Genomic DNA, 20,518 nt, shown 5'->3' on the forward strand with positions numbered 1-20,518 from the left:
CCAAATCCCGCAGGATGGCGGGTTTGACGCTCAGGGTGGGGGCTGACTTTCTTTCCCCTCGGACCCTTCGCGGAGGGCAGGGACTGGAGTGGCAGGTACCTTCCTTCTCGCCCACCTGGAAGCCGAGCGGAGCGGGGCGGGCCCAGGCTGGGGGCAATGGGCCGCACGTGCCTAGGCCAGTACCCTCACCTGCCGCCAGGAGGGCCGGGCCACGGAAGGGGGCGGAGACCTGGGAGAGAGACTGTCCGCACCTGGCGGCGGGGCGGGCGCGCAGCGAGCTCGGCCGGAGCGGGAGCAGGTGAGGGCGGCTGGCCGGGCCGAGCTCCACCGCGGGGGACGTCTCTTGGCCGGGAAAAGTGCAATTGTGTGCAGCTATTCCTGGTATGTCAGGCGGGCCGGGAGGCCGCGAGCGGTGGGGGCGCCGCTTCCCGGGGCCCGGGAAGAGGGAAAGCGGCCAGGCGGGCGGAGGCGAGAAGGATGCGGACAGGATGCGGGCGCGGGGGCGCGGGGGCGCGGGGGCGCCTCCCCTCCGGGGGGAGGGTGGGGGCCCGCGGTCCTGCGGCCGGCGCGGGAGCGGGAGAGTGGCCCAGGTCACGGCCTCCGGGAAGACGGTGGCATCCCCTAGCTCAGACTGTCCGACCACAAAGGCGGCTGCGGCCGGGAGCCCCGGGGCACCGTGGGGGTGGGGAAGCGGAGGGGGTACGGAAGCGGCCACTGGGCTGCCGGGGGGTGGGCCGGGGCGGGGCATTCCGGGAGGGCGGCGGCCGCGCTGCGACTTTTGAAGTCGAAACAGCCCTCGGGTCTGGTGCCGCGCGCCTCCTCCGGTCGCCCTCCTCGCCTCCCGCTCTCTGTCTGGTCCCCGCGGAGTTTTCGGGAGTTTGGAGAAAGCCACGTCTTCAAGTTCTTGTGGTTCGAAACTTTGCCGAAGTTTCAACAACTTCGCAACAAAGGGAAAGAGACAACGTGCCCCGGCGTCTTGCAGCCGGAGCGAGGCCGGGGCATCTGGCCGGTCGCGCGCGGCACCGCCGCCTTTCCGCGCACCCACCACCTCTCTCTCCCCATAGTTCTGGAAGGGATGGAGGAGGCGGAGGCCGACTGCGCCCTGGCGTTCGCCGAGGCCCAGCGATGGGTGGAGGTGAGTGCCTTCTCTCGTCTCCTTTCCGCACGAGTTGGCCGCTCCTGCCACTGGACTTTCAGCCCTCTCCCCGGACCTTCGCGGGCGCGGCGCGTCAGGGTGGTTCGCGCCGTAGTTCGGGGGACTTTCCGAGTTCCTTGTCTCTTATCATTTAACGTCCAGTGAAGTTTAGCGCTGCCCTCCCCACTACTGTTTCCCAGAGTTTCCCCGGAGTGCCTCTGCCAGGGCCCCGCGGGGTTTGGGGACCGCGCATCGCTGCGGACCATCCCACATCCGCGCCAGGACGCCGGGGATGTCTCTTCAGGGCGGAGACGGCTCAGGGTCCTCGGGTGCCTTTTTCTGAGGGGGTGGCTAGAAATGGAAACGCCTGCAATACACCTGCTTGGGCAGTACTGTGTGTCGGATGGGAGGGCGGATGAAGGACCGTAAGACACCTGTGGCGCCCCTGGAGCGATGCTTTCTCCAAGGTGGCTTCCGGAGCCCAGGATGTGTGAGTTAGGGCGCTTAGGCTTTCCTAAGTCGGCATTGATAAGACTAAGATCTCCTGAAATCACTCACTCAAGGGTGGTTATTTACCCACCTATGCCTCAAGGAGATTTTCCACTCCCGTCTTCGCCTTTAAAAGGAGACGGTCTCCTGGAAGATCCACAATCAGCGCCTTAGGATTACTTATGTCTGTGAAAAGTTAACACCAGGACTTCTAGACGTTATCTTTTTGGATGTCAAAGACGACTTTTATAATGACGCTGAAGAAGTTTTCCGAGCAGATGTGAATCAGGAACCACTGCTTGTTAGAGAATTGTTGTCTTTACCAGCTTGGCAGTCATTTAGGGGTTATTGATGCCAGGTGCTGGGCTATTCAACGTATTTAAATATTCAAATTAGGATTAAAGAGTTTTCCATGGGAAAAACAGCATATTCAAGAATCCCAAAGCAAACAATACCTTAATTCATGTCTTCTTAAAGAATTAAACGTGTCTATGTGGGGAAGAAAAGAATAAGCTTTAAATGTTACGGTTTTCACACTAAAGGAAAGTGAATGTATCACTACCACCTGGCCAGTGGGTGGGGGGCGTCTAAGAAATTAGGTTTGCCATCATTTTGTATTGAAATTTGAACTCGTTTGAAGGTGACCTAAAGGTGTGAGGCGAGGGCATGGGGAGGTTGGGAGAAGAATAAACACTGTATTCTGAATTGAAATGAGAGTGGAAAAATTCCAGCAATGTAGTTAAGAGTAATAACTTACCCCATTCATAAACCTTGACAAGTCAAGCCTTTCAAAGGTAATTTTCCATTAGCAGTATGTGTACTGCATAATTTTAGAAGTTAAACTTGCCCTTCTGTGTTTGAGTGTTGGGGATGTAGAGAGGGAGAAGCGAAGAAATATGGGATAAAGTTTTGGCCAGACAGGGCTCCAGTGTGGAGGTTGCACCTGCAAGTTCAGTGTTTGCTTAAGGAATCTGTGATTATTGATGATTTCACATCCTTTCCTTTTTTAGTATACGGATTTCGGGGTCTCAACATTCCTGTTTTGGTGATAACTTGCTTGTAATTGGATAAGATTTCTGTGAGAAGTTTGTACTAAACTTTGGGGTGATGTGTTGTGATAAAAGGTATCTCATGGACATGGTGAATGTGCTCATCTCCCCAGCCCCCATCTCACTCCCCCAAAAGCATTTGTCAGCAATGATTTGGTAACTTTGTAAAGTGTTTTGTTCCTCATTAGCAGAAAACTGAATCTTTCTAAAGGCTTTGCCTTATAACTTCAATGTGGTTAACTCTTAAGATATTAAAATTGACTTCTTTTTCTAGTGCCCCAGGAAACAAGACAGTACATTCACTGAAGATATGTGAATAATTTACATATTCAGCTATACTTTTGGTGTACTTGGGACATTGAGGTGACAGCTTATTGTTTGGTGCTACATTTATGTTATTTCTTCAGTTAGTGTCCGAATGTATCCCTCTTCTTAGTTTTGTCATTACAACCAGAGCACATATTTTAAAATGTTGCTCTTGCCAAAAGAAGCAGGATGAATGACTGTCTCATTGCCACAACATCTTAACTCTGAGAACCCCTAATTTGAAAATAAAATATTGATTGCAAAGTATATAAAGTATTTTGGAAAGCAAGGAAGATTTAGTGTAAATCTTTATCCTGCCGACTAATATTCTTGCTCCATTTTTCCGGTTATGTTATACTTTACATACACTGAAGCATAAATGTTTCATTCATATATATGCATGTTTTATGTATATATACATAATGCACATATATGAACATATGTATTATACTATGTAAATTATGTCATATATGCATTTATGTATGTATACATATAAAGCACAAATAAATATATCCTTGATATATTATATGCTATCATATAGTGGGCTTCCGAGGTGGCTCAGTGGTAAAGAATCTGCTGCTGGTGCAGGAGACACAGGTTCGATCCTCTGGAGGAGGAAATGGCAACCCACTCCAGTATTCTTGCCTGGGAAATCCCGTGGACAGAGGAGCCTGGTGGACTACAGTCCATGGAGATGCAGAAGAGTCAGACATGACTTAGTGACAAAACAGCAACAACAACTACATATTATATGTATTATGTGTAATATGACCTAATCAGCTACCTTTATTTTCAGCTGCAGCTTTGACTAGCCCAAGGTCAAAAGACTAAATCTTTGAAAGATGACCAGAGTCCATACTGGTATGTCCTTGCCATTTCCGTGCTCCATCAGCGATTTTAAATAACTAATGTATTACTGCAACCAAAATTAAAATCGTTTTTGTTTTGGGAGGAAAAGGAGAAAGGGTAAGGTGAGGACTGGTGCTTGTTATTCTGCCAGTTATTGTCATTTTATGACTCTTTATTTCAAATTGTTCCTTGCTATTTAAAAGTGTATATATACTTCTGTGTAGTTTCATATTTGAAATAAAAAACAAATGTAGGAACATAGCCTTTTAAGATAATTCAGCATCATGGTATTGGATTATTATCTTGTTGAAAATGCCGTTTGGAATATTAATAATGTAGTGAGCTAGTTTATGATTAAACAGTCGTTTGAAAGCCAAATAATGTAATGGTTTGAAGGCGATGGCAAAGGGGAAGCTTGATTCTAGCAAGGTCATGGAGTGGGAGAGGAAGTGGTAGAAAATGCAGCCCAGACCCTCTAATTTTAGCCCTTTTATGCAGCACCTTTTAATTTTCTGTACCAAATAGTTGCCTCCGTCTTTCTGTTTGGGGGGGAGCATTAAAAAACCGGTAATAAACAGACAAAATACCAATGAGTTTGAAAACTGAACATTATTGCTCACTGCATTGGTTGGTTACCCATTTCCAGTCTGTGACTTTCATGTTCCTATAAAGGTTGAGGGTTAAACACAGCAGTAATTTTTATGACTGGAGCAGAACAAGCTAGTTTAATTCCACACCTTCCTGCTTCCCTGCCTGTCCTGTTATCTCTGGGTTTGATATTTTCAGTATCACTGTCACCCTGTAGAAGGACCAAAGAGATGCCAATTGAGCTCATTGTCATGCTTGGCACCACAATATGAATCCTTCCCCAGTTACTTCCAGCTGGTCTGTTTCTCCACCTGCCTATTTCTGTCCTTTAGGGATCCTGTGCTGGTCATCACTTTTGCTTGCATTTAGTGCTAAATTTTTAAAGAATTGTACTCTGTGGGTCTCCCACTGATAGTTACATAATTCGCCTAAGTGATTTCTCTCTTTTTCTATGTAAGCTATTTCCCTTCTATTGGTGGTTTCTTCCCACCTGTGGTCTGGTGTGAAAGGATTTGCTGAGTGCACTTGAGTCCTTGGTGCATAGTAGTGTTGTCTGCAGACTAAACAAAGGTTCTCATAATTTGTACTGTTGCTTTTCAGATGGATGTAAAGTGATGTAAACATGCATTTGAAAATCTTAACTGAATTCATAGAAGCATTTCTGGTAATAATATATGGTTTCAATGGACAGATATTAAACTTGAAAAGACTCTGATGGTAAAAATTTGTTTAAAATTTTAAATGTAGAAACTGGAATTAGTTTTTCAGAACATAATTTGATTTTGATTTTTGTTTTCTGTGGAGTCATGAAAAGATTTTAAAGTCCGCATATACATTATTAAGCTGTGAAATGTAGCCTCCGTAGCCCTTTACAGTCTGGTCTGTGGCTTTAATATCTTTGTTTTTGCTCATTTTGTCCATTACTATTTATATAACCGCCAGATAGCACAGAGATTAAGAGCACAGATTTATACATTTATCCCCAGAACTTATTTATCTTACAACTAGAAGTTTGTACCTTTTGACCACTTTCATCCAATTCAGGAAAACTATAATTAACATTGCTGTATAGCATATTTGAAAGTTGCTAAGAGAGTAAATCTTAACGTTTTTATCACAGGGAAAAGCTTTTCTGTAACTATTTGAAGAGATGGATGTTGACTAAGCTTACGGTGGTATTCATCTCACAATATATGTCAAATTGTTCAGGTATCCACCTCTCACCTATACAAAGCTGTATGTCAATTAAATCTCAGCTGAAAAAAAGAAAAAAAGCACCATTTTGGAATTAAATCTTTAAGTTGTGGCTCAGCTTCTCAAATCCTGTAGGGCTCGATTTTCTTCTTTGGGCCTCCAGTGGTGATTATGCCAGTTGAATGAGGTGCTGACTGTATAGAAGTTGTGTGTTAGTTGCTCAATCATGTCTGACTCTGTGACTCCGTGGACTGTAGCCCCCAGGCTCCTCACTACATGGAACATCCCAGGCAAGAATACTGAAGTGGGTAGCCATTCCCTTCTCCAGGGGATTTTACTGGCCCAGGGATCGAACCTGGGTCTCCTGCATTGTAGGCAGATTCTTTACCATCTGAGCCAATAGGGAAGCCCATTAGAAGTGTTCCCTAACCCTTGCTTGTGTTTCCCCATGCTCAGGGTGCTGTTTTCTCATCTTCAGACTGTTGTGATTGGAGTACTCATTATTCCTGGTTGACCTAATACCCATTACACCTCTTCAATCTCCCACACGTGGGGTCTACGGTCGACCCTTGTGTGAGGCCTTTTCTGGGCTACCGAGCCTCCACCCAGTTCTTCCTCGTCTCTATTGCTTGTGTAGACCTCTCTTTCTGCACTCTGTGGTATAATTATGTCCATTTTTCCATGTTAGACTAGGTGCTAACTGAAGGCAGGAACAACATTTTATCTTCAGGATTTGACTCAGTGCCTCATACATGTTCGTTGAGTGAAAGCACAGTCTTAGTGCTGTGGCTTTAAAAATTTTTTTTTTCTTTTTTTTTGCTGCTTTGCATGGCATGTGGGATCTTAGTTCCCTAACCAGGTATTGAACCTGCACCCCCTGCCTTGGAACTGCAGAGTCTTAACCACTGGACTGCCAGGGAATTTCCAAGGCTGTGGCTTTAACAAAACCTATGGACCAGACTTTATTGACTATGCCAAAGCCTTTGACTGTGTGTATCACAACAAACTGTGGAAAATTCTTAAAGAGGTGGGAATACCAGACCACCTTACCTGTCTCCTGAGAAATCTGTGTGTAGGTTAAGAAGCAACAGTTAGAACTTTACATGGAACAACGGACTGGTTCCAAATTGAGAAAGGAGTACATCAACGCTGTATATTGTCACCCTGCCTATTTAACCTCTATGCAGAGTACATCATGTGAAATGCTGGGCTGGATGAAGCATAAACTGGAATCAAGATTTCCAGGAGCAGCATAACAAAGCAAATGTTACTTATCTATCATATTTATAGTAGTTCTATGTATCTTTGAAAAGAAGGATAACATTTTGTCACTTTTCTCTCTCTCACTGAGTTTAATTAAAATGTGATCTTTTCTAAACAACACCAACAACAAAAAGATTTCCAGGAGAAATATCAATAACCTCCGATATGCAGATGACATCACCTTTATGGTAGAAAATGAAGAGGAACTAAAGAGCCTCTTGATGAAAGTGAAAGAGGAGAGTGAGAAAGGTGGCTTCAAACTCAACATTCAAAAAAAGAAGATCATGGCATCTGGTCCCATCACTTCATAGCAAATAGATGGGGAAACAGTGGAAACAGTGACAGACTTTCTTTTCTTGAGCTCCAAAATCACTGCAGATGGTGACTGCAGCCATGAAATTAGGCACTTGCTCCTTGGAAGAAAAGCTCTGACCGACCTATACAGCATATTACTTTGCCAACAAAGGTCCATCTAGTCAAAGCTATGGTTTTTCCAGTACCCATGTATGGATGTGAGAGTTGGACTATAAAGAAAACTGAGCACTGAAGAAGTGATGTTTTTGAACTGTAGTGTTGGAGAAGACTTTTGAGAGTCTCTTGGACTGCAAGGAGATCAAACCAGTCAATCCTAAAGGAAATCAACCCTGAATATTCCTTGGAAGGACTGATGCTGAAGCTCCAATAGTTTGGACACCTGATGCAAAGAACTGACTTATTGGAAAAGACCCTGATGCTGGGAAATATTAGAGGCAGGAGGAAAAGGGGATGACAGAGGATGAGATAGTTGGATGGCATCACTAATTCAATGGACATGAGTTTGAGCAAGCTCTGGGAGTTGGTGATGGACAGGGAAGCCTGGCGTGCTGCAGTCCATGGAGTCACAGAGAGTCGACACAACTGAGCAACTGAACTGAGCTGAACTGAAGGACCGGGATTCTTCCCTTCTCCTAGTGTCTGAAGCTGAGCTCTTCGCTCTGGCAGTTGGTTGGGAGCAGTTACACGATGTGCCTTCCTCTGGGTGCCAGTGTGTGCTTGCCTGTTTACTCAGTATTTCCTTTTCTGCCCCAACCCTGTTCCTGAGTGAGGTCACTCTACTCCTGCCTTCTAGTTAATGGTTTCCCTCATGGGGACTTACATTCAGTAATTTTGTTATCCAGAAATGCCCGTGATGTGCCTACTTTGTACCAGGTATTTGCTGGGCTGTGTATGTGTGTGATAGTCACTTAGTCGTGTCCGACTCTTTTCAACCCTGTGAATGTAGCCTGCCAGGCTCCTCTGTCCATGGAATTCTCCAGGCAAGAATACTGGAGTGGGTTGCCGTGCCCTCCTGCAAAGTCTTCTGCATTGGCTGGCAGTCTCTTTACCACTAGCACCACCTGGGAAGCCCAGAGTTGCAGAATCTACCTTTGGTCAAACGTATAGGCCCATGCCCAGCAACTTAATAATGCTATCAAGTATTTTTATAGCTCCAAAGGTTTCCTTGAAGAACGGCACCTCAGTCTTTACCATTCCACTCTTCTGATTTCTAGCATCATAGATTGCTCAGGGCAGTTGTGAGCAGCCAAGAGGTGTCTTGATGTCAATTTGTTTTTTTTTATTCTTTATGCAACATTTTACTGTTTCTTGAACACACACCTTTATTTAGCAAATAAGGAGGAGTCTTAGGGCAGGAGGAGTGGTAAGAGATGAGGGCGTTCACAAAATTCTCTTGGGAAGGAACTGATTCATGCAAATAGGAACCAGGGTAGAGATGCTGTTAGAATCGCTTGATTCCGGAAAGTGTAAACACATATGACAAGGTATTTCCTGAGGAACTGGGAGGATTCTAGCAGTGTCAGTCATCCTGATTCCTTTCAAGGTACCGGTATACTGAAAACTAGAAATGGACCTCCTCTTAGAGTGGGGAAAAGTACCAGGAACTTGCACCTTTCATAACAATAGTGCTCTTGAGCCAGCTAGAGAAATGAACTCGCTGGGCCAAAGGCAATGAATGATCTTTTGGGTCTTGATAATGTGGGAGCCCTGGGTTCAATCCCTGGGTCAGGAAGATCCCTTGGAGAAGGAAATGGCAGTCCACTCCAGTATTCTTGCCTGGAAAATCCCATGGATAGAGAAGCCTGGTGGCCTGTAGTCCACATGGTCGCAGAGTCGGACACGACTGAACGCGACTAACACTTTCTCTTTTACACATCACTAGGTTACCCTCTGAAAGCTTTGTGCTAATTTGCAGCCATGAGCAGGGGCAGGGGGCCCCAACCTCTCATTATTCTGACCAGAATTGAAGTTGTCATTTGCATTTTCCGTCTAAGTAAATAGATGAAAGATGTATGTTCTACTTTTTCTCAGGTCGCTAATGATATTTATCTAACCAGTAATGCAAAAGTGAAGGCGTTAGTCACTCAGTCGTGTCCAACTCTTTGTGACCCTATGGACTGTAGCCCACCAGGCTCCTCTGTCCATGGAATTCTCCAGGCAGGAATACTGGAGTGGATTGCCATTCCCTTCTCCAGTGAATCTTCCTGACCCAGGGATTGAACCCCAGTCTCCTGCATTGCATACAGATTTTTTACTGTCTGAGCTGCTAGGAAAGCCCCATCTAACAGATAACTCATTGGGTTTCTTCCAGTGAGGAAGGGTGAAGCTGAAACAAAGAGGATTCTGTCTTCTCTAAAGGAGGTCACAAGAGGTGCATAGGGCCCTTGGGCTGCTGAGGTGAGTCTCTAGGGTCATGAGTATGGTAGGGCCATCGAGGAAGTATCTCCTGATGGTCTCACTTTGCTTTTGGTTGTTTGGAGGTAGACCTGTCGAGTTCTCCATCTCATCTCCAGTTACGAGATGAAAAATGGAACAATTGGTCATTGTGAGGAAGGAGGGCATCTTGATGTTGCTTCATCCATTTGCAAAGCACAGAAAATCTTAAAGCTTCTCTGAGGCTGAGAGAGGAGTAATGTCTGGAGTGTGTGGCAGGGATTATGTGATTCATTCAACCCACTGGGGCAGCACTCCAGCGCTTGCTTTCGCTGGATGCCAAGGGTGCTTCGGGTGGTCAAGGGTATCTCTTGAGACTAATTGGCTCCTTTTACTGCCTTCTTCCTTTTAAAATCTCTTGTCATGTGGCAGCCTGGATGGGAGGGGAGTTTAGGGGAGAAAGGATACATGTATGTGTATGGCTGAGTCCCTTTGCTGTCCACTTGAAACTGTCACAACATTGTTAATCAGCTATACTCCAATAGAAAATAAAAAGTTAAAACAAAAAATCACTTCTCAACAGCATGTGAGTTTTAGAAAAGCACTGTTCTTGAGAATGTTAGTTAAGAAAAACCAAGCAGCATCAACACAATGACCTTTTAGTTAGACTATTTTAGTTCAGAGAAAATATAGTGTAGGTTAACTATTTCATTTGTTACTGTCTGCAGACTGAATTTCCTGTATCATTCCCATGGCCTCCACTCTTGGAGGTGCTTGTTGAACAACAAGTGCGTGTTGAACAAATGAAATTTTGCATCCAGTCAAAGGGTTGACTGATTTAATTGATGTCTGGAGATCTCCTTCAACCTGTCAACTGTCAGTAATGTATTTGAGGTGGAGGAAATGATAAATTATGTGTACCTGTGTTTACTCTTGCTGAAGGTAATTGTTGGGTATGTTTCTTTAAAAACACTCTCGATGTACTCAGAGCTCTTAATAAGGATAATAGCTGTCATCTCTGCACAGCTTTGAAACAGAGGTTGAGCACACTGACTCTGCCACTTACAGATGAATTGCCACACGGCCCCATAAACAGCTTTTCCAGAAAGTGTAAAATCCTCCCAAGTTGGCTTCTCAAAACCTGGTTCTAATTCCTGGGTATGGGATGCTCAATTTGGTGCTTACGTGCATTTAGATGATGGTGCACAGCCATAGACATCACATCTGTCTCTAAGTACATGGAAGATTGTCTTAAGGAGAGAGGTTAGGAAAGTTTTTCTCTGGGCTCAGAGGGTCAGGTGGTGCAATGGTAAAGAATCCGTCTGCCACTGAAGGAGACATAAGACATGCTAGTTCAGTTGCTGGGGAAGATCCCCTGGAGTAGGAAATAGCAACCCACTCCAATATTTTTGCCCAGGAAATCCACTGGACAGAGGAACCAGGACAGTCCATGGGGTCGCAAAGAGTCGGACATGACTGAGCATGCACACAGATGGCAGAACTGGTAATAACTAATTGGGCACAGTGAGACTTTCAGCTCAAGTATTTTGAAGACCTTCTATAAATAAAGAGCAGTCCTACACCAGAATAGACTGATGAATGGTAGGTTGCCTCCTAGTGAAGGTTTTGTAAGAGTAGGTAAGTAACTGACCATTGAAGCAACCATTTTTTTTTTTTTTTTAACCATGTGAAAGACATGTGGCTAGAGCATTATACTTACATGGTCTTATAATGAAGGACTGTTATTTCCCAAAGGGGTGTGTGTGTGTGTGTTTTCAGATGAGGAGAAAGAAGGATGAAAGGTAAAATAATTTGCTCAAGGAAACACTAGAACTAGTAAATGGTGGTTGGGGATTTGAAACCAGGCAGTCTGACTCTTAATCAGTATACCGTATTGTTCACGAGGCCACTGCTCAGTAAGTCGTGGTGAAAGATTTAGAAATCAGGAAGGGAATGGGCTGTCAGTCTTCATTCCATCTAAAGCTGTGAGATTAGCTGCCTTCTGTTTCTGACAAGTCCTGAACACACAAGAGGTTCTGTCTTGTGATGTTAGTGCCTGGAAAACTCATGACCCAATATTATTTAAGCTACAGCATTGCTGATAGACACTCTTGAGTAATTGCAGACTTTAGATTTGTATGTTCTGGTGTATGTTATTTGTTGTTCAGTCGTGTCCAACTCTTGCAATCCCATGAACTATAGCCCACCAGGCCCCCCTGTCCATGGGATTTCCAGACAAGAACACTGGAGTAGGTTGCCATTTCCTTCTCCAAGGGATATTCCTGAACCAGGGATTGAACCTGCATCTCTTGTGTTGGCAGGCAGATTCTTTAACCCTGAGTCACCAGGGAAGCCCTCTGGTGTATATAGATGCATCATAAGTCCTTTAAAGTGTTAAAAAGGAAGATTTTTATGTCATGACATGAAGTTATACTTTAAGCTAGAGTAGGAGATAAAAGATATCTAACTAGTTTCTTCTGTAAACAATTTACAAAAGTCTCAATTTTTTCTTTTATATTACCTGATTTTAAGGAGCCCATGGTATAGCCCATGGTATAGTAACTGTATAGCATGTTACTACATAGTGCTTCGAGATATATGTCATGGTTTTTGATGAGCGTGTGTGTGTGTGTGTGCTCAGTTGCTTCACTTGTGTCCAACTCCAGGGACTGTAGCCCACCAGGCTCCTCTGTTCATGGGATTCTTCTGTTCATGGGATTCTTAAGGCAAGAATACTGAGTGGGTTGCCATGCCCTCCTCCAGGGGCTCTTTCTGACCCAGAGGTCAAACCTGTGTCTCCTGTGTCTGCTGCATTGCAGGTGGATTCTTTATGCACTGAGCTACCTGGGAAGCCCTTTGATGAGGACACTTTCTAGTTAATGTTTTAGACTTGTAAGGACTGAAGCACAGATCATGATTAAAGATTCCACATTTTTGACTAGATTTAAATTTGACTTAGGTGTCTGAGCTGGGAAGGGAATACCTGATTTACTTTATCATGCCACCATTTCATAATATTGAAAGGAAGGGCAGTTGTCACCAACCTTGTAACAAAGTTTGATTCTGGCATTCTTTTTTGTTTTAAAGTCTCTCATTCTACCTGAGGAAGGAGAAAATAAACAAGCATTTTTGCCTTTACTTCTTGAGTGCTGTTTTTTGATCAACTTGGAATTTTACCCTGTTGCCTGTAAAAATATCGTCCATCTGTCAGTAGCAACAGACATAGTTGACCACACCTTGCTTCTTGCAACGTTTTCTGCAATTGCCCTCTGGGTTTTTCTCCCATTTTACTTGATATTTCTGGTTTTCCTTTGTAGACTCCTAATTCGTCGAGTAAATATTAGACTGTCCTGGGGCTCATTCATCTTTCCATGTCATCTCTTCTTTGTGTACAACCTCTCCCTTGCAGGTGTTATCGGATCCATAGGTTTGTACACCTTCTGTGTGCTGATAGCCTCCACATATATATTCTCGACCCTGACATTGTCTCTAACACCCACCTCATACATGTATGTGTATATACACAGACACACATGCACACACTCCACACACTCAAGATTTCCAGTTGTAGGTCAAATAGGCACATCATACTTGGTTCAAAACAAAATTCTCAATTTCTCTCCCTCCCAACCACTGCCTTCTCATCCCCCCAGTGTTTCCCATTTTAGTAAATGGCACCACTGGTCACCCGCTTGCTCAGGTTCCCAACTTCAGAGTCATTGTTGATGCTCATTTTGATCACACCCCACATCCAGGCTGTCAAGAAATCCAAGTGGCTCATGTCCTCAAATATACCCAGAATCTGACCACCTCTTACTGTATCCATCATTGCCTGCTTTTTCCAAAGTAACAGCCAGGTTCCTCCTGAAAAATGGGAACCAGAGATTTTTGTTATTCAACTCTTCCCTCTCTGCCCTCCATAGTGGATACCGTTATGTTGAGAACAAAATCTGAATTTTTAACCCATGTTCTCCAGGGCCCCACAAGACCTATCCCCTTTTTGCCTATCTCATCTCTGCTCCCACTCTTCATCTTGCTTGCCATGCTCCAGTCATCCTGGCTTTCCTGCTATTCTTAAAATGTGCAGAGGTTTTTATTATAGGACATTTGCATTGCTGTTCCTTCTGCATGAGTATATTTCCCTCACCTAAATCTCAGTTTAAATGATACCACCTCCTCCTCATCTCCCTCTCTATACACTAATCACACTTGTGACTCCATACTCTTATACTTCATAGCACTTGTCATCACTTGCTGTTATATGATATATATTTTTGACTTGACTGTTACTCCTACAAGAATATGAGTATTTTATTTAGTGTAGGCAGTCAATAAATGGAAAAATAAATGGATGAATGAACAAGTGTCTTAGTTCTTTCTGCGTGATATTTTCTAACTCTGATATAACTGGTTTTCTGGCAGTACTTCACTCAATAAGACAAGTTGATTTTATTATATTAAGGGTTTTTTTGGTTTTGTTTTTCTTTTTTAAGTTCAGTTCTTGATTGAGCAAGTTCAAAGCATGTTTTTAAAATGCAAGTTTCAACCATGAGAAATTGAGTTTGCTCAACCAATTGTAAAGATGCCCAAAGGTAAGCAAGTATCATAAGGTAGTAAACATCCTAGAAAATTGTCAGGTGAGCCTCCTCAGCTGAATATCCTGCCCTAGGGACAATGTATCATCATGAAATTATGGGTACTGGTCATGAAAAAGTCTTACAACTCCCTGACTGGTGTCCTCTCGCTTGGGCATGGACTGTGCAGGAACTAACTGGAGACAGGCTGAAAATAGCTTTACCGTGTTTGGAAACAAGAGCAAATAATTACAAATTTGAGAATAAAAACACTTCTCCTTTCTGCCCAGTTTCAAACGTCAATCTGCTTCATACTTTCCAAGCGCTGCACTTAATACCAATATTTTAGGAATCACTCTTCAATGGCACATAAAATTGAGGAGTGCAGGCTTCCAAAGAACTGCATTCAGACATGAGGGCAAGAGGGAAGCTGACACTTTCTGTCTGTTGGATGCAAACTGACTTTCTCTTAATGTACTTAAAAAAAATTATTCCTTCTAGCTGTTATATGAATTCAGTGCTAGTACTTTATTTTATAAATATGATTTTGATAATTGTTTCAAGTGGACAGCATGATAATTCGACCTTTGTATACACTACAAAGTGATTACCGCAAGTCTAGTGACCAGCTGTTAAATATAATTTTTTTTTCAGATGAGAAAAGAGTGACTCAAAGAAGTTAAGTTTCTTTCCCAGCACTTCTGGGACTGATAGAACCAGTGTTTGAAGTTAGATTTTTCTAACAGAAAAACCTAACCGTTTCATTCATCTTCCCCTGTTTATCTCCCTCTTTTGTAGTTGGCCCTAATGTTATGGCATGTACATGCTGTTGCACTGTTCTGTATGTCTGCCTCTGGCTTGTGTTTTTCTTATTTCACAATTAAAAAGCATGAGAAAGTGCTCAGACTTAATATAAATGTAGTGTGAATTAACACTAAGATGTGAATAGGTACCGTTGAATGACTTCCTGTGTTGAGATGAGACGGCCTTAGAGACAGTGTGTGTATGCACGCGCCTGTGTGTATTGGGGAAGGGGGACACGGGCGCTGACGAGCGGTGCTTCCTGGAGCTCATCCTGCAGGTAAGAAACGTTCCAGGGCGGCATGGGGACAAATGCCTGCATGTTGTACAGCATATCTCCGGGGAGATGGGAGAACAATTTGGAAGCTCTTAGAGAAGGTCCTTGAGTTGGGCCAGAGAGATGATGGGTGGAACATGGTGTACAGGGGAGTTAAGTTGGGTTGCAGTGGCTCTGGAGAAGGCAATGGCACCCCACTCCAGTACTCTTGCCTGGAAAATCCCATGGACGGAGGAGCCTGGTAGGCTGCAGTCCATGGGGTTGCTAGGAGTCGGACACAACTGAGTGACTTCACTTTCACTTTTCACTTTCATGCATTGGAGAAGGAAATGGCAACCCACTCCAGTGTTCTTGCCTGGAGAATCCCAGGCACGGAGGAGCCTGGTGGGCTGCCATCTGTGGGGTCTCACAGAGTCGGACATGACTGAAGCGACTTGGCAGCAGCAGCAGCAGCAGCAACAGTGGCCCTGGCATGGGCAAGGTCCCCTTGGTTTGTTCTGTTGGCAGGACAGTGAAGCTTGTAGTCTACTTAGCATGGAAGGTGCTTATTTGAACGTAGTGAGAATGTCAAGCCCAAACTGTGGATAAAGAATTAACATTTTGTAGTATAAATGCCACAGAATTTAATATAAATATAATAAATGTATTTATATAAATACAAATAAGTTTATTTATATAAATACAAATAAGTTTATTTATATTTATATAATATATAAATATAAATAAATTTATTTATATAAATATAAATTCTGTCCCCCGGGTTCCAAATGATGTTGGAACCCAGGGGACAGAATGGGACCAGAAGCAGGGAATGACCATATCACCTAGAAGATCAAGCTGTATATCCTGGCAGTAAATGTCTTCTGTTCAGAGGAAAGGAAGAAGAAAGAGAGGTTGTGGTCAGAATGCTGGGGAGAAAACCAGGAGTGCGTTAGGCATCCTAAGGGAAGTGTTGGTTCCATGAAAGATAGGAAGAGAATTAGCAGCAGGGTTCAGGACTAAAAGAAGTGATCAAGGGAAAAGAAAATGGAACAAGACCGTTGAATTTGGCAAGAAAAGTCTCTCACTTGTTGAAAATAGGGCTTCTGCATGTTAGTGTGGGAGCCAAATGAAGCTTCAGGAAATCTTTCTGGAAAGTCTTGGTATGGGGGCAGGCATGCCTGGAAGCAGAGGTAGCAAGAGCTATCCAGGAAATCTATATTCTCTTCATTCGTGTTAACAAAATTGTCCCCTACCCCCAGCTTACGTATACCAGAGGTACAAACTGTTCACACTTAAGGGAGTACACTCCAGGACAGCAGGTCTGAAGGCATCATCGTGGTCTCCCCATAAAGTACCAAAGTTGAAGTACACAGCTGTCTTGTAGAAGTCTGTGCCCTTGATGTGCCGGAGATCATCTGGAAGCCATTTTAATCTTTTGAATTTATTTCCTCTTTCCTAAACAGGGAAAGTATCTCTCTTCTCCCTTGGGTTTTGAGCTGATGTTAATTTGGTGAAGATACTTTGTTTATAGTATTTAGAATAAATATATCTTAATAGTTTTGATTTAGTGACTCTGAGAAGTGATATTAATCGGAAGCAGATGGTAGTAAAAGAAATAAAGCTTTTTTAAGCTTTTTGTTGCCATGAAGGTGTACATTTGCTGCATGTTGGGTTTGTTCCTGTTTTGCATTTAGCTTACTGTAGTGACGGGAGGGGTAGAGTTTGGGATAATACCGCCCAGGCGTAGCTCATACATGGCAGGTCTCGATAAAATATGTGACCATGGATAGGATGCATAGCATCCCTAGGGCTAAGTTCTCACTACTGTAAAATGAGATTGCAAGGTGGCATAAGATTTAGAAAAAGAAACGAAGATATGTAGGTACTCAACAGATGATAAGTGTCCTTGTTATTATTTTTCTGAAACAGTGGTAGAGAATCTGCCTGCCAATGCAGGAGATGTAGGAGACACAGGTTTGATCCTTGGGTCGGGAAGATCCCCTGGAGAAAGGAATGGCTACTTACTCCGGTATTCTTGCCTGGAGAATTCCACGGAAGAGGAGCCTGGTGGGCTACAGTCCATGGGGTCACAAAGAGTTGGATGCAACTGACTGTGCACACACACATGCATATCTGTATATAGTTAAAAATTAGATTAATTGATATCTTTTTTTTTGTTTTTTTCCTAGAATGGCTAATTTTTGCGGGTGTGTGTGTGCACGTGAGCACATGGATGCCTGTGTGTGTGAATCCCACAATGCATTTAAATAACTTGCTGTGTATTCTGACCTTTGATTTTCAAATTTGAGTCTTTATTAAGTCCCTTCTATAGTGTTCTTAAGCTGTGATAAAAATCCTTTCGTTTATAAGGACTTGAAGTTAGAACGAGCAAATGCTTTACAAGTAATGAGTTGTGGGTTTTTTTTTTTGTGTGTGTGTGTGTTTGTTTTACCTTTTATTTTGGGCTGTGCTGCATAGCCCGTGGGATCCCAGTTCCCCACCCAGGGATTGAACCCAGGCCCTCGGCAGTGAAAGTGCGGAGTCCTAGCCACTGGACCACAGGGAATTCCCTAAATTCTGTTTCTTGATGATACTCTGTCAACTTTTCCTTTCTAGGGACTCTGTACATTTTAGCACTTCTTTGCTTCTGATTCTTTCCTGTTAGTGGACTTACAATATAAATCTAAGGCTAATCAACTTGCCTGAGACCTTTTAAGTTTAAGAAAGAGAATTCTATATTAATTGTGCTGTTGAAGACACTGCCCTGTGTTCTGTTCTCACTGCTGGTTTGTGTTCAGCTTCTAGTTTCAGATCAGAGAGTAGGTTATGTAGATTACATGCATTAAGCTTCTTTTCATATAAATTGTTTTTTCAAGTCTCTATACATTAAGTGGGAGTAGGGCAGGGGGCAGTGCATGCTCAGTTACACTCGACTCTTTGCGACCCCATAGACTGTAGCTCTCCAGGCTCCTCTGTCCATGGAACTGTCCAGGCAAGGATACTGCAGTGGGTTGCTATTTCCTACTCCAAGGAATCTTCCCAACCCAGGGATAGAACTCGCGTCTCTTGCATCTCCTGCATTGGCAGGCAGGTTCTTTATCATTGGCGCCACCTCTATACGTTACTGTTATTTCACTTATTCTTTGTTCTTCATTCATCTTTTTAATCCTTCAAGTTACTTTTTATGTTTTGTGTGTGTGTCTTTGAGTCATGTCATTAATTTTGCTTTTCTGCTGTATGCAATTGTAAGATCCTTCCAATAAAGACATTTTTTTGATGTCTTTCTAAAAAGGAGCCTAATGAGCTATTTTAGAAAAGAGAAGCTTTTATAGTTTCCATGAAGAAAGGAAATGCATTTTAGGTGTTATATTCAAATGATAACTTTATGCAACTGATTGTTTTTAAGCCAATTTGCAAACATTTTTAGACTTGGAAAATGCTTGTAAGTCCTGAAAGGTATCACTTGCCAAATAGCTGATACTTTTGAAATTTGGCCTTAGTTCTGGTAAAAGAATGTGGTTGACAACCACACTGTAATTTACAGTAATCCTTTTTGTGTAAGGAAATGAATCTTCTTGGCTTAATAAACTCCAGATGAGTTTCTGGCTTCTTGATTATTACCAAGTTATTTAAAATTAAGGTTTCATCATACAGTTTAGGTACAGCCACCCTCTCTGTGCTTGTAATGGCTAATGTGATGTTAAATTCTTCATGCAACTGGAGCATTTAGGGGGCAAATTACGTTTGGGTGGGTCATTTTGGAGCCCAAGTTTATGATGTGCCTTAAGGAGATCATGTGGAAGACCCATAGGAAGTTCTGCTAGGGTCATAAAACAGAATTTTCTTGGAAGCTCACCTAAGTATTTCTACTTTTTATTGGTTACCTTTATCTGTAGAAGGGTCTAAAGATGTAGATGGACACATAACTGCTTCCAACAATTTGGGGGTTTCATTACTAAGGAAGAAGAGATTGACAGTGAAATCTCTGTCAGACTCATTTTCTGATTGTTCCCTTCTTGCATTGTTTTGCTTTATTCTGACTGTGGTCGAATGTCCTAATCTCTGAAGATGTCATATCATAGTTTTATCCCCCTACGCCCTGCATTATCTGCTTCTTACAGTTTTCTCATTTGGTTTTGTGCTCAGATGCTCAGTCATGTCTGACTCTGCGACCACATGGACTGTAACCTGCCAGAATCCCAGTGTTCTTATGGGGCTCTCTTAGCAAGAATACTGGAGTGGGTTGCCATTTCCTCCTCCAGGGGAATCGTACCAACCCAGGGATCCAACCCATGTCTCTTACGTCTCCTGCATTGGGGACTCTTTAGCATTAGCACCTCCTTTGATCTCTTTTAAATTGAAAGTTTCTCACTGTCTAATGGCTGCCTAGATTTTCTGTCGATTTCTGTATGTGGAGCCGTGTTCCTCACTATCCTCCCTACCCAAAGGACCTATTGCTTGCAGACTCTGAGTCTTTTCTGGAGGAACTTGCCTGCTTTGATTCTGCACTGTGCCCTTTGCATGTCCTGCAGTTGGAATCTTTTCTATTCTGTTTGGTTGATTACCGCCCCTCCTACTTTCCATGTCCAAATGTTTGTTCCGAGTTTTCTTCTACTGTTGCCTCTTCTTGAATTCCCTTTGTCTTTGTGGGTTAATGCCTTAAATTTCTGTGCTGTCATTTTGGTGAGGTTTTGGGAGCTAATGGAGAGAAATGTGTAACCACTTCATTGTGTTCAAGCAGAAGTTGTATGTGTGTGTTTGTGTGTGTGTGTGTGTATTTGTGTGTATCATAGAATAAAAGAGGAGAAAAACATGGATTGAATGAAGATTGCAGTGATTGCCTAGGTGAATTTCCTCCATTCTTTTTCTGAGATCCTGGATCATCTTCACTATCACTATTCTGAATTCTTTTTTCTGAAAGATTTTCTGTCTCCACTTCATTTGCGTATTTTTTTCTGGGGTTTTATCTTGTCCCTTCATCTGGGGCAAAATCCTCTGCTTTTTCATCCTGGTTAACTTTCTGTGATGTGGTTTTTGTTCTAACCTCTGTGAAATTGTGGTTCTTCTTGCTTCTTCTGTCTGTTCTCTGATGGATGAGGCTAAGAGGCTTGTAAATAAGCTTCCTGATGGGAGGCACTGGTGGTGGGAAAAACTAGGTCTTGCTCTGGTGGGCAGGGCCATGCTCAGTGAAACTTTAATTCAATCATCTGCTGATGGATGAGGTTGCACTCCCTCCCTTTAGTTGTTTGAACTGAGGGTACCCAGCCCTGGGGACTATGGGCTCTATGGTAGGGTTGATGGTGACCTCCAAGTGGACTTATGC

General features: G+C 43.3%; 1 protein-coding gene across 9 annotated transcripts in view; it reads left to right on the forward strand.

The window, feature by feature from the left end:
• Window positions 1-266: 266 nt before the first annotated feature.
• LMO7 (LIM domain 7) overlaps window positions 267-20,518 on the forward strand; it is a 218,031-nt gene continuing 197,779 nt past the window's right edge. For 8 of the 9 annotated variants that reach the window (XM_081549958.1, XM_081549995.1, XM_081549997.1 and 5 more), the window contains exon 1: window positions 771-1,135. In XM_081549958.1, the coding sequence (XP_081406084.1) occupies window positions 1,076-1,135 (60 nt within the window). In that variant the 5' untranslated portion in view covers window positions 771-1,075. Of the gene's footprint in view, window positions 382-770; window positions 1,136-20,518 lie in introns of those variants that run through there. The other variant, XM_081550003.1, reaches the window with a different exon arrangement.

This window comes from Giraffa tippelskirchi, chromosome 12 (assembly GCF_054371585.1).
Source record: "Giraffa tippelskirchi isolate mGirTip1 chromosome 12, T2T-mGirTip1v1.2.pri, whole genome shotgun sequence".
Classification (NCBI taxonomy): Eukaryota; Metazoa; Chordata; class Mammalia; order Artiodactyla; family Giraffidae; genus Giraffa; species Giraffa tippelskirchi.